Source organism: Osmerus mordax, chromosome 11 (genome assembly GCF_038355195.1).
Source record: "Osmerus mordax isolate fOsmMor3 chromosome 11, fOsmMor3.pri, whole genome shotgun sequence".
Taxonomy (NCBI): domain Eukaryota; kingdom Metazoa; phylum Chordata; class Actinopteri; order Osmeriformes; family Osmeridae; genus Osmerus; species Osmerus mordax.
This window is the reverse complement of record NC_090060.1, coordinates 11,144,954-11,155,988: the sequence shown is the minus strand read 5'-3', so window position 1 is coordinate 11,155,988 and position 11,035 is coordinate 11,144,954. Positions and strand designations below refer to the sequence as shown.

General features: G+C 41.5%; 4 protein-coding genes and 1 non-coding gene across 10 annotated transcripts; 2 read left to right on the top strand and 3 right to left on the bottom strand.

The window, feature by feature from the left end:
- The first annotated feature begins 224 nt into the window (after positions 1-224).
- LOC136951496 (PHD finger protein 13-like) lies at positions 225-4,265 on the top strand. Of its 2 annotated transcripts, none has more exons than XM_067245924.1 (5): positions 225-666; positions 1,595-1,681; positions 2,314-3,079; positions 3,172-3,216; positions 3,308-4,265. In XM_067245924.1, the coding sequence occupies exons 1-5, from the start codon at positions 655-657 to the stop codon at positions 3,529-3,531; spliced, it is 1,134 nt and encodes a 377-aa protein (XP_067102025.1). In that variant the 5' UTR covers positions 225-654; the 3' UTR covers positions 3,532-4,265. The 2 variants fall into 2 exon arrangements, with proteins under 2 accessions (XP_067102025.1, XP_067102024.1); XM_067245923.1 differs by having other exon boundaries at positions 3,305-4,265.
- Positions 4,266-4,299: 34 nt separating this feature from the next.
- LOC136951497 (uncharacterized) lies at positions 4,300-6,933 on the bottom strand. The gene is made up of 2 exons (XM_067245925.1): positions 6,796-6,933; positions 4,300-5,656 (listed from the first exon to the last, which is right to left on the bottom strand). The coding sequence occupies exon 2, from the start codon at positions 5,628-5,630 to the stop codon at positions 4,578-4,580; it is 1,053 nt and encodes a 350-aa protein (XP_067102026.1). The 5' UTR covers positions 5,631-5,656; positions 6,796-6,933; the 3' UTR covers positions 4,300-4,577.
- Positions 5,818-8,397, top strand: LOC136951498 (dual specificity protein phosphatase 14-like). Of its 5 annotated transcripts, none has more exons than XM_067245929.1 (3): positions 6,055-6,225; positions 6,486-6,549; positions 7,328-8,397. In XM_067245929.1, exons 1-3 carry the CDS (start codon positions 6,172-6,174, stop codon positions 7,861-7,863), a joined length of 654 nt encoding a protein of 217 aa, XP_067102030.1. In that variant the 5' UTR covers positions 6,055-6,171; the 3' UTR covers positions 7,864-8,397. The 5 variants fall into 5 exon arrangements, with proteins under 5 accessions (XP_067102028.1, XP_067102030.1, XP_067102032.1 ...); XM_067245931.1 differs by having other exon boundaries at positions 6,220-6,225; positions 6,377-6,549; XM_067245927.1 differs by lacking the exon at positions 6,486-6,549 and having other exon boundaries at positions 5,818-6,225.
- On the bottom strand, positions 8,053-9,696 carry polr2d (RNA polymerase II subunit D). Its single transcript, XM_067245932.1, has 4 exons — positions 9,010-9,696; positions 8,740-8,920; positions 8,564-8,659; positions 8,053-8,370 (listed from the first exon to the last, which is right to left on the bottom strand). Exons 1-4 carry the CDS (start codon positions 9,086-9,088, stop codon positions 8,292-8,294), a joined length of 435 nt encoding a protein of 144 aa, XP_067102033.1. The 5' UTR covers positions 9,089-9,696; the 3' UTR covers positions 8,053-8,291.
- trnag-ucc (transfer RNA glycine (anticodon UCC)) lies at positions 9,484-9,555 on the bottom strand. Its single transcript has one exon. It is a non-coding gene; the product is annotated as a tRNA-Gly (tRNA).
- Positions 9,697-11,035: the final 1,339 nt, after the last annotated feature.

The window sequence follows — 11,035 nt, the reverse complement described above, 5'->3', positions numbered from 1 at the left end:
AAGACTTTGAAAATAAGAAATCTAGTAATTGTTAACAATCTCTGAATTATTTGTGTCCGATGATAGCATTTGTTCAGACCACAGAATGAAAAAAAATCACCCTGTCCGTAGTTGAGGTCCCATCCTGCCCACCGCGGTGACATCACTGATAGAATGTGGTAGGTTATTCCGTGATCTCCCGCACTGAAGTGTACTTTTCGATCTTTTCCTATACAGGACAGTTTGCTTCACATGAATGAGACAGTGGGTAAACTTACTTTGTTTTTTTCGATGTGTTCTTCGACTATTGTAGGCCTTTAGTGTATGATTTGCATTTAACTGGTTGTGGACTCATTTTGCATCCGAGTTGCTGACAACAGACTGTTTCGACAGGGCGCAAGTAGGCAGACGGTCCGTGTGAATGAATAGGCTATTCTAGACCGGTTTGAGCTCCACTGTGTTTCAATATCAAACTAATTTACTTGCGAGATTGAACTGTCAACTACTGCCGAGGTAATAAACCTTAGCAGAGCGTACCGCGAATGTATCTGGATTGAAGGACCTGCCCTATCATCGATTATCATCATCTGACAACAAGATCAGGCAAACGAAGAACGAAAAAGACATACAACCTCATAATATTGCCTGCAATTAAGTACATTGTATCGGAGGACGATGTCAACTGAGGTATGTGCATCAACATTCAGTTAAATTACATTTCCTTTTAACAATGACAGCTTGCAAGGTTCCGGGTAGCATTGTCCGGGCGTGTGGATTGTGCTAGCTAATGGGCGATTCGATATTTTCGCAAAACTAACAATGTCTGTAACAGTGTAATGACTGACACATTGATAACTGATTAACATTGTCTATGTTAGTAACATTTGCTTGACCAGTTTGCAACGTGTGTGTTGATGAGCGCTTGGCAAAACTTTAATGCCTGCATACGTCGATAGAATGGTGTCCAAATAGATTCTTTTTATAAGCTTAGTGTAGCCTAATGAATGAACTTTATATTGTACCTTGAAGCACAATGCAAGCTTTATTGTAGCGGCAGCCTTTTATTCAAACATATATTTCAGTTGTGATGTATACTACTGTTGGCTACAACGACGTTCGAGTGCCATGCCATCGTCATCTTTTGATCTTTCTTTTGATACGCTATAGCCGACAGCGTTCCAATCATTTTTTCATAATTTTGACACAAACTTCATATAGCCTAATCTATAGTGTCACAACTAAGATAATTTTCTTCCACAATGGACTGGCGGTCAAAACGCTACACAACTAACTTGATCGTGGTGGTAGAGTATAGCCTGCTTGACAAGACTATTCTGAGCTACACATTAGGTTGTTCGGTCATTAGAACGGTATCACAATGATGTTGTAAATGTTATTGCGATTTTTTTGTATGTTACATAACTATTCTCTTGGCCACTGTGTTGTTTACCGAACTGGTGGGCTACAGTAAGTCGGATCTGACAGCGTCTCCCGCGCTTCGACACTTCATGCATGTTCAGACAATAGGCTTTCAGAGATGAAGAGCTTGTCGCCTACCGTACGCAAGTTAAATCTAGATGTGATCTGTAATCACTGTATTTTTTATTTTTTACAGCGAAAAAGACAACGGACTGTTGAAGACTTCAATCAGTTCTGCACCTTTGTGTTGGCTTATGCCGGGTATATCCCATACCCAACGAAGGTGAAAATAAATACATTAAGACTACGCAATTTTTTATCATATTGAATCATTAAACATCGTTTTCTTAAAGCAACTTTATTGTGTTTTATAACGTCACATAGTCAGATGATTTAACACATAGTTTACAAAAATATATAGGCCTACAGTAGTTTATTTTTATGTTTTCGATTGAGTAAACATGCCATTACACCAACCATTAAGTAGGTTCGAACTGTTGCAGGTAGCATTGTGATAACTCCAGAATGACAGTAGTGAGATCCTAGAATCCATATATTATGATAATTTAACCTCAAGGAACCTTGACAAACCCTTCATTTAATAGCTACATTTGGATTTTAGTTTGAGTATTTATGTCATCCCCTACATTTGATGGAATTTAATAATTACAACTATGTATGTTTATGGGATTGAATATTATTCTGGCTCCATATCAAAACTGAAAATCATCAATCATGACATTTGAAACCAGAACTACCATTTGTTTGCTGTGTGGTATTCTCGGCAACAAGTTATCACTGCATACTGTAATCATTACTGAATCATAATATATCTTAATTCAACTCTACAAATACCATGATAGCCTACTGTATTATTCTTAATATATATGATCAAATCGGTGTATTTCCTCACAGGAATGGTGGTGTGATGAGGGTGGACCAAGGGACAGCGGCACGCACAGCACTAACCATAGTTCATGGACACACCTCTCATCCTCAAGTACAGATGGCAACCCTTCCAAACTCCAGGAGGAGAAGGTGAAGAAAAGGAAGTCTGACAAGAAGTTGACCGGTCATAGGGAGAAAAAAACAAAAGGATGTGATTCAGGAGGGGTGAAGAAGTCCCATAAAACCCCATCAGATCTTTTGTTTCCTAACCAAGCCTCGCCAGAGAATAGTGAGAAACCAGGCAGACTGCTAGAGGTCCAAGCCAGCCCTGAGGCCAACTCCAGCAACGCTCTCTCAGGTCATAGTAACAGTGACCAGACAGGAGCAACAGAGATACAGAGCTTTAAAGATGCATCTGAAAAGAGCAATGCTGAACTTCAGATGAGAGGATGTGGCCCTAAGGAAGTGAAAGGGGAACCTGTTGATCTGACCAAGGTAGACCAAATAGAAACATCAAAATTGAAGCCTAATCCACAGGAAGAAGGAGAACAGGAGCCAGAGAAGAAGAGAAATGAGAAGGGTGGAGGGAATGAGGAGGAGAGGAAGAGCCTGGAGTATAATGAAAATGGATTGGAGAACGCCAGTGTCCTTTGTATGGTTATGGACAAGAAACTTCCTGATGACCAGGAGACTGGGTATTATACTGACATGGATGGCAGCAGCCCATACCAGTGTGGCAGTGACACAGAGCAGGATCCTCGTAATGGGGACTGCAACAGACTTACCCGCTCAGGTCTGTGTCTCTCCATACCTTCAGATTGCCTCCAACTGTAATTGTGTTTTTCTCTATGCTAATTGTTTATGTTTGTCTCATTTGTATAGCAGTGTTTGTCAAAGAAAATGCATCTGGAAATAACAGCAAAAAGGAAGGTATGTTGAGTTCATTTTTGATCCGCTTTGTGTTTAGGAGAATTATGAGAATCATCATTAATCACCCTTCTTGTTTTCATGTCCTCAGAAGATGACTCCTGGGACCTGATAACTTGTTTCTGTTTGAAGCCGTTCGCGGGACGACCCATGATTGAATGCAGTGAGTGTGGGACCTGGGTGCACTTGTCCTGTGCAAAAATACGCCGCACTCATGTTCCCGAGGTGTTCGTCTGCCAGCCCTGTCGTGACTCAAAGCAGAATATCCGCCGGTCCAACAGGGCTCGCATTCGCCCCCGAAAACGCTTCAGCGACTAAATGCGGCGCTGCACCAACCCCCCACATCCATCAAGACACATGGCTATCAAGCTCTCTAGGACTGGAAAATACAGACTTGGGTTGAAGGAAATCAACAAAAGGCCTGTCACACACCTGTCATGTTCAGCACAAGTGTTCTTCATACTGAGACCAACATCATTAACAAAAACAACCATATATAGAATTGGTCACTGTTTAGGGTACAACTACACATTTATGTACAATCACAAAGACTGAAATGGTAGATGGGAATGATGTGAGAGCAGTCATGACAGAAGGATGTTTAAGGTTTAACGGTGTTATTGTTCAAAAACCATGCATATAACATGGTCTAGCCACACCCATCTTTATTTGCATCTTATAGAGAACATGTTCTCAAGGGCTTGCTTCAATTCACCATCTACTTTATCCCAGGTCCCAAGTTTAATGATGTTTCTCAGGGCTGTTTTTTTCTCTCTCTTTTCTCAGTTATTATATATCAGATAGCAATGATTGGGTTACACTTTGGAACCTTTGTAACATGTTTCCTCTATTTTTAGTTCCTCACTTATGTTTTATATTATGCTCTGCTGAGTGATTAACTTTTATGTACATATGATGGTAACTGCAAATTATGTAAATAATTGTTTATAAAGTTGTTTATGTGACCTTTGGTTCAATGAAGGCAAATATTTTCAGTTTTTTTATATTGGGAGATTATTTGCAGTGACAGGTCATTGGCGTGGAAGGGATTGACGGGGGCAAAGTTGATGAAGATAATACTAGTAAAAAATGACAATATGATTTATTCACATTGATATTATACAAATGACTTAACAGCATTTAAGGCATTTACAATCTTGTGTCTTGTTTTATTGCAAGAATAAAGCAGATAACCAGTTGTTGAGACCCATTCAACAACACATGGCTGTTATTGTGTTCCAGCCTCAAAATCAAAATCTTAAATTCAGGAAATGGGCACTTTGTCCACCACTAAAGCATTTGTCAACACTTTTTTTCAGTTACTCGGAGCTGCTAAATTGGCGTGTTCATTTTGAAAGCGGGTTCTACTCTTCAGGCTTCACAGCTGGGATGTCTAATCCTTTCTCTCTGGCGTAGGGCAGCACTCCGTCTTTATAGAAGAGCTCCAACTTGGCTACCGTATTCTCCCAAAACACAGGATCATAAGCCACAGGTACAATGGCAGTCTCTTGCAAGGTGAATACTACAAGATCGGCCTGGTGCAACCCTGTAACAGCCATCTGACACTGAATCTGAGTGTAATAGCTGTGCTTGGGTTTTAGACAATAACCCAGTCCTTGGATCTCTAGACAGAAGGTCTTATCCTCCTTGCAAGCCTGGGCTACTGTATTTTGACGGTGCTTGTATGGACATTTGACTTCCAGACAAAGCAGGCGCTTACCATCCAACTCTTGCACAATCCCATCAGGACTGGCAGCCAACCAGGGACGTTGTGAGTCTATAAACAGACCACACTCCTGCACCTGCACTGGTCTCCCCAAAGCTTTGCTCTTCAGGCTTTGATAGTGGCGGACAGCCTCAGCCTCCCTCTCAATGCCCCAGCTCATGGCCCGAGTCTTCACATTTGGGCCCTCTCCTGTGATAGCCGCCAGGTAAGATGCAGCTGGGGTTGGACTCTTCCCATTAACAAAACGACTGTGGGAGATGCGGTGAGCTGTGGATGCTGTGATTCGGTTCTGACGCCATTCAAACCAGCTGGGATTTTCCCTTTGTCCACGAGTGTGAACCTCCACTGCATTAACAACGTCTCCCTCAATCTTCTTACTCAGAGATACAATCTCAGGCCTGGGAAGAGGGACCACGGGTCTCCCCTTATCTTGAGTGGTCTTGTCAGGCATTTGAATAATATGTGCTTTTTTATTTTCTGTGATGATGGGGTATCTCACGTCAGGAATCTTCTTGGCAACAATCTTACCTGGGGGGTTGGCTCTCCCAGGGGCTGACTGCTTGGAGTCACCTGAGGCCCCAGATGCTGTTGGTGAGGTGTTGACATATCTCTGTTTTGGTGTTCTTCTCTTTGAGACAGGAGCTTCCTGGTGAGAGTGGGAGCTCTTCTGTTCTGTACCGGTGGGTAACATTTCCGATTAAAGAAAAGAGAAGGATTCTGAAAAATAAAGAATCAGCATTTGTGGGTGAAATACTTACAAAGGAACTTATTCACAACTTTGGTTGTAAAATGCATTGTTTAGGGATGAGATGATCATCAAGCTGCGTATCAAGATAACTAAATCTGCTGGTGTGATTTACTCCATTGATACATCGATACATGCTGATTGAAAGGTGTCGTTTTCCCTCTTCAATTGGGTCAGGCCACACACCTTCATGGAGGCTCTGATCTCATATAATTATACAGCTGAAACTAAGCTTTAAAGTACATCTAAGCGTTTAGCTCAGCGGTGATACGTTTTATGGGGACATTACTCCTGGACATTCAGTGTAGATTTTATAATTCCCTGCCAGGGAGTAGATCCCAGCATGTGAGTCTGACATCTCACACTACCCGTCAAGGGGAGCTTGTGGAGTTCCATGTACGTAGTGCTAATAATAGCCTCAGAGCACGTTTGTGGCTATATACAGCCATTTCCAACAGAGGCTTAAGAGAGTCACACAAGTCAGTTCATGTGCCCAACTGTCCAGCACAGTTTACTCTTACCTGCCCATCCAGACAAGCAAGTACGAGCTCAAAATGTCACCGTCTCTTAGTCTTTAGAATATTTTGTATAGACATAAAATAATTAGTGTGAAAAATTATTCTTATAAAGGTAATGATGAAATAACAAACCCAAAAATCATTTACGCTATTAATGCGCTTCCATATCCGAAGACTATTTGGTTACGTGTTTTTCCTGTTTCCAACACCCACCAATCCGTGCCTTACAACGGTCCTGCTGGTGATATGGCGTCCTCCTGTGACTATATCTAATCATTTCCAGTTAAGTATTAATCGAAACTTAACCCTTCTCAATAATTCTGTGTTGGCAAGTTTGTATTTTTCAGGTAGGCCTATGTAATGTTTTGATTGTTTTAAATGGTTGTAATGTTCGTAACATTGATTACAATCGGGATGCATATCGTGTGTTCTAAAGTCCGAAAATCCCACCTAAAGCAAATCTCAATTTACTCATAATGCTAACGGTAGCCTACTTAATACGCAGTAGTCAGAACAGTTTCAGATCATTTTTGTCATTCTTGGATGTTCACGGATCATAAACAGACTTAAGTTTAAATCCCAGTCGCACTTACCCGTGCTATGTTCAATCGAATGCTGTGTTGGTCCGTAGCCTATACTTTGTCGTGTTGTTATTATGTCGTGCCGTACAGTAGACTATACTGAACTAGGCTATCCGAGAAAACAATGACTCACTCCCACATGATACGTCAGATTGACTAGTTTCGATGCGACTCTGCAGAACATGCCCTAACATGTCAAGGCGGTAACCCTTGACATGTTATTCATGAAATGAATACATTTACGTTACATTTACATGTATTCATTTAGCAGACACTTTTATCCAACGCGACCTCCAAGAGAGAGCTTTACAGAAGTGCATAGGTCACTGATCATAACAACGAGATAACCCCAAACATTGCGGGTAGCCAAAACATGAGCATACATTGTGAAAAACCAAATAAGTGCCAAAGGAAGTTCGTGTTATTGTTATCAACATTATTTGGTCGCTCCAAGGGGGGTGGGGGGGAGAAGTACACTTTCTAATATTATTGACCCATGTTTGCACCCAGTTTTGAAATCATATTTACGGTTTACTTCTTGCAGCTCGTTGTCCATGCCCCATGTCGGTCTCCCAGATAACACCCTCTCTCTTTCTGAGCGGTGTGGATGCTGCTCAGAAGCTAACACTGATCACCAACAGGAACATTACTCTGATAATAAATGCCACAGCAGAGCTTATTGTGTATCCCAATTACAAAGGGGTGGAGGTCCTTCATGTGCCCGTCCAGGATCAACCTCATGCCCCATTGAGACACTACTTTGAATCTGTAGCTGAGTCCATCCATAACAACCATTCAGGGCACACATTGGTACACTGCTCTGCTGGCAGGAGCCGGTCTCCTGCCCTTATCATGGCTTACCTCATGAAACACAAAGGGGTCAGTCTACGTCAGGCCCATGAATGGGTTCTTGAGAACAGGCCTCACATTCGTCCCAATGCTGGATTTTGGCGTCAGCTGATGGAATATGAGAGAGATCTTCATGGGAAAAACACAGTGAGGATGGTAGCCACACCTTGTGGGGTATTCCCAGAGGCCCTTGACAATGAAGAGAACTCTGCATACTGCATGAATGTTTGACAAATACTATGTCTGTGATTAATGTAAGTAGTCAGATTTATGGGGTGTTTTGATTTCTTTCTTCTTGGTTGACCTACACACTTCCAACCTTTTGCCATATTCATACACTAACTGAACTTTGTCACTAGCAACATTCATGTCATGATTGTCATTGTAGGACATTTCATAAAGCAGAGAACAGATGTAGTGCAAAGTTAATTAGAACAAAGTTGTTATTATTTGAAACAAAACAAAAAATACTTTTTCAAAAGGCATTTCAGAGGTTTCTCTCATCTCAATCAGCTGTATTTGTTTTTGTTCACCACTAAATTCTAAGTCTCAAATGAACACATCATGAACATCAGCACGGTAAAATGATCAGTGTCCTTGTAAGATGTTCACAGTGTTTCACTCAATGAAACACAATGGGCCCATTGAGTGTTCCCTGTTCAGTATTGAAAACTTCTCTTTGTCTGAATGTCATCCAGAATCTGCTGCAGCTCCTCATCTTCAAAACGTCCCTCAAGACTACAATAAAAAGCGGCATTTAGTCAATTGTGTTTTGTGGTGAGATTGTGTGTAATTATATACATAATAATAATAATATGTAGTCAAATGGTCGGTGTCTAATAAAGTGGTGACATCACCAATCCAGGTGGTTGGGGAAATATTGTCAAGAGATATATTATTGCTTTTAAATAATCAAATGAAAAGGACCAACCTTGGTATGAGGGCTTTTGCCTCCTCTGCTGCTTCTGGACATAGATTGGCCAAGCTTGCCAGCTCAAATTTATGCAGCTTCTTCTGTAAAAGTAAGCTACGTAAAAAAGGAAAGAAAATGTTCACACTTGCTAACAGTTTATTAACACTAAGTATTAGTTAATCAGCTTTACTCACCTGCGCACACTAGCTATCGTTTCTCTGTTTTTAAATCGGCTAAAACGTGCTGTGTAGTTGAGCGTCTTCATAAAAACCTCTGAAAGCTCTTGTTCGTCCTCTGCGCTCTCGTTCTGCTGCTTACGATGCTCCAAGAGCATGTGCACCTCCGAGTTGAGTAGTGTCTCTGCGTTCTCAAATTCTGTAAAGTTAATTCAATCCATGAGGGTTTACTGCCCACATCGATACTTTCAAAAATCGAGATAACATACAGCCTAGTTAGTTACCAACCCTTTGGGAAAAGTAATTGGGATGCATCCTCCTCAACATCACCAACATGCGTTGTTGTTGAACCACCTCCCGATGCCATTGTGATTTGTCTGTAGTTGCAATGACGACTCGCCTGCTGCTGATGCAATCCCCAAAAATAGAACAACTCGACGAACTCGAGCCAAAACGGGTTAATCACTTTGTATCGTATTAATTTTCCTTGATGATCAACAAATACTACAGCCTTTTGCGATCCAAAATGCACGAACGGAAATGAAGTAACATATTTCGTCTGACTAAAGGACAAGTCTGTTATTGCAACGACACCTATCGTCAGGATGACAAGTTATCTTAAATGTTTAATTTAGTGTCGTTCCCAATACAGTGGTGAAAATCTTTTCAATAAGATGTACTTACTTCATGGAAGCAAGGGATTCCATAAAAAAAGAATGTATTATATTGTTTTAACAAAATAATGTAAGGCAAAAGGAAGGTTGCGTTGGCCGGGAATCGAACCCGGGTCAACTGCTTGGAAGGCAGCTATGCTCACCACTATACCACCAACGCATGCCGAAAGGGCTCTTGGGTAGAATTCGTGCTGACAATTCAAACCGCCGCGGTTGACCGGGGTTCGATTTCCGGCCAATAAAAAAGTTTTTTTTACAAAAGATATGTCACAGTTAAATATTACATACATACAGTTACATATAAACATTTTCATTCGTGATTTAGCTATCTATCTTAAGATCTATCAAGATCTGAGGATATTTTACCTTTGATTGCAGAGACGTGTACTGTCGTTCTCTCAAAAAAATCTGATCTGAGACGCTTCTCGCAATCGAATAAGAACAAAGCGCAACAGCGCCCCCCAAATCCCTACAGTGGCCACAAATGGTAGTATTCGATATGGTTAAGACTAGCCATAGAGAATGAATGGGAAAAGTTAAGGAAGTTAACAGTCTGCTATGAATAGTCTTAACTTCCTTAACTTTTCCCATTCATTCTCTATGGCTAGAGACATGCTCAGTTGACTGTGCAGAATGTGCAGGCTTGTGACTTCGGCCTGTATGGGCAGAAGACCATAACAGGCACCATGTGGAAGGACAACACCCCTGATCCCTTTGGTGCCTATGACTCGACTGATGGCTGGTGTGGGGTAGCCGTCAGTCCCCACTACCTAGTAGACTGCCTCGTACATGGGTACCACCGTCAGGAGAAGACCCTCACTCTTGTCCTGCAAGGCACTTTTGGGCAACCTGTTCAGCTGCTGGTTGCACTATCTGTAATTTTGCACTATGATGACTCACTGTTCTCCACCTAGGTTAGAATAGGTTATAGGGTTGCAATAGGTTTTATGTGTATTTAGGGTTAGTATAGTGTATTATTTACATTTAGCAGACGCTCTTATCCAGAGCGACTTACAGTAAATACAGAGACATTCCCACCGAGGCAAGTAGGGTGAAGTGCCTTGCCCAAGGACACAACGTCACTTGGCACAGCCGGGAATTGACCTGGCAACCTTCTGATTACTAGCCCGAGTCCCTAACCGCTCAACCACGTGACTCCCCCTGATTTATTTATTGTTATCTGTACATTTAGGAAGTTTTAGTTTTTAGGGTTAGTATAGTGTATTATTTCTTGTTATCTGTTTATTTAGGAAGTTTTACTTATTTAAGCTTACCATAGATGTATATTATGTTCTGTGTACTTATATGTTATGTTATGCCAGGTGCTTGCGTTGTCTTGTCTTAAGAATTTCAGTGCCCAGTCTGACCTTGTGTTGCACTCTAGGGCCTAGAGTGCTAAACTCAGACCAACCTTCCACACTATTCATAGAAGACTGCCCGTTGGTGTGGACGCAAATATAGTTATCGTTATAGTTAGTTTTCGCGAGGTTCGATTCCCGGGTTCGATTCCTGGCCGACGCTACAATCATTATGTCTCTTTTTTGAGTCTTCCTTATGGAAGAGGCTTCACGTGGCTTTGGGCCCGAATGGGCAGCTATGCTCACCTCATGGTTTTTACAGTCAATAGCCTACTCACCAAC

Bases quoted from the DNA above. Each gene is read 5' to 3' on its own strand.
- LOC136951497 (XM_067245925.1), bottom strand. From the start codon at position 5,630: ATGTTACCCACCGGTACAGAACAGAAGAGCTCCCACTCTCACCAGGAA.
- LOC136951498 (XM_067245927.1), top strand. From the start codon at position 5,961: ATGGGGACATTACTCCTGGACATTCAGTGTAGATTTTATAATTCCCTG. The intron at 6,226-7,327 runs GTACGAGCTCAA...TACTTCTTGCAG, and splicing joins CTGCCCATCCAGACAAGCAA to CTCGTTGTCCATGCCCCATG.
- polr2d (XM_067245932.1), bottom strand. From the start codon at position 9,088: ATGGCATCGGGAGGTGGTTCAACAACAACGCATGTTGGTGATGTTGAG. The intron at 8,921-9,009 runs GTTGGTAACTAA...TTAACTTTACAG, and splicing joins CCAATTACTTTTCCCAAAGG to AATTTGAGAACGCAGAGACA. The intron at 8,660-8,739 runs GTGAGTAAAGCT...TTTTTTACGTAG, and splicing joins ACGATAGCTAGTGTGCGCAG to CTTACTTTTACAGAAGAAGC.
- LOC136951496 (XM_067245923.1), top strand. The intron at 1,682-2,313 runs GTGAAAATAAAT...ATTTCCTCACAG, and splicing joins ATATCCCATACCCAACGAAG to GAATGGTGGTGTGATGAGGG. The intron at 3,217-3,304 runs GTATGTTGAGTT...TCATGTCCTCAG, and splicing joins AAATAACAGCAAAAAGGAAG to AAGATGACTCCTGGGACCTG.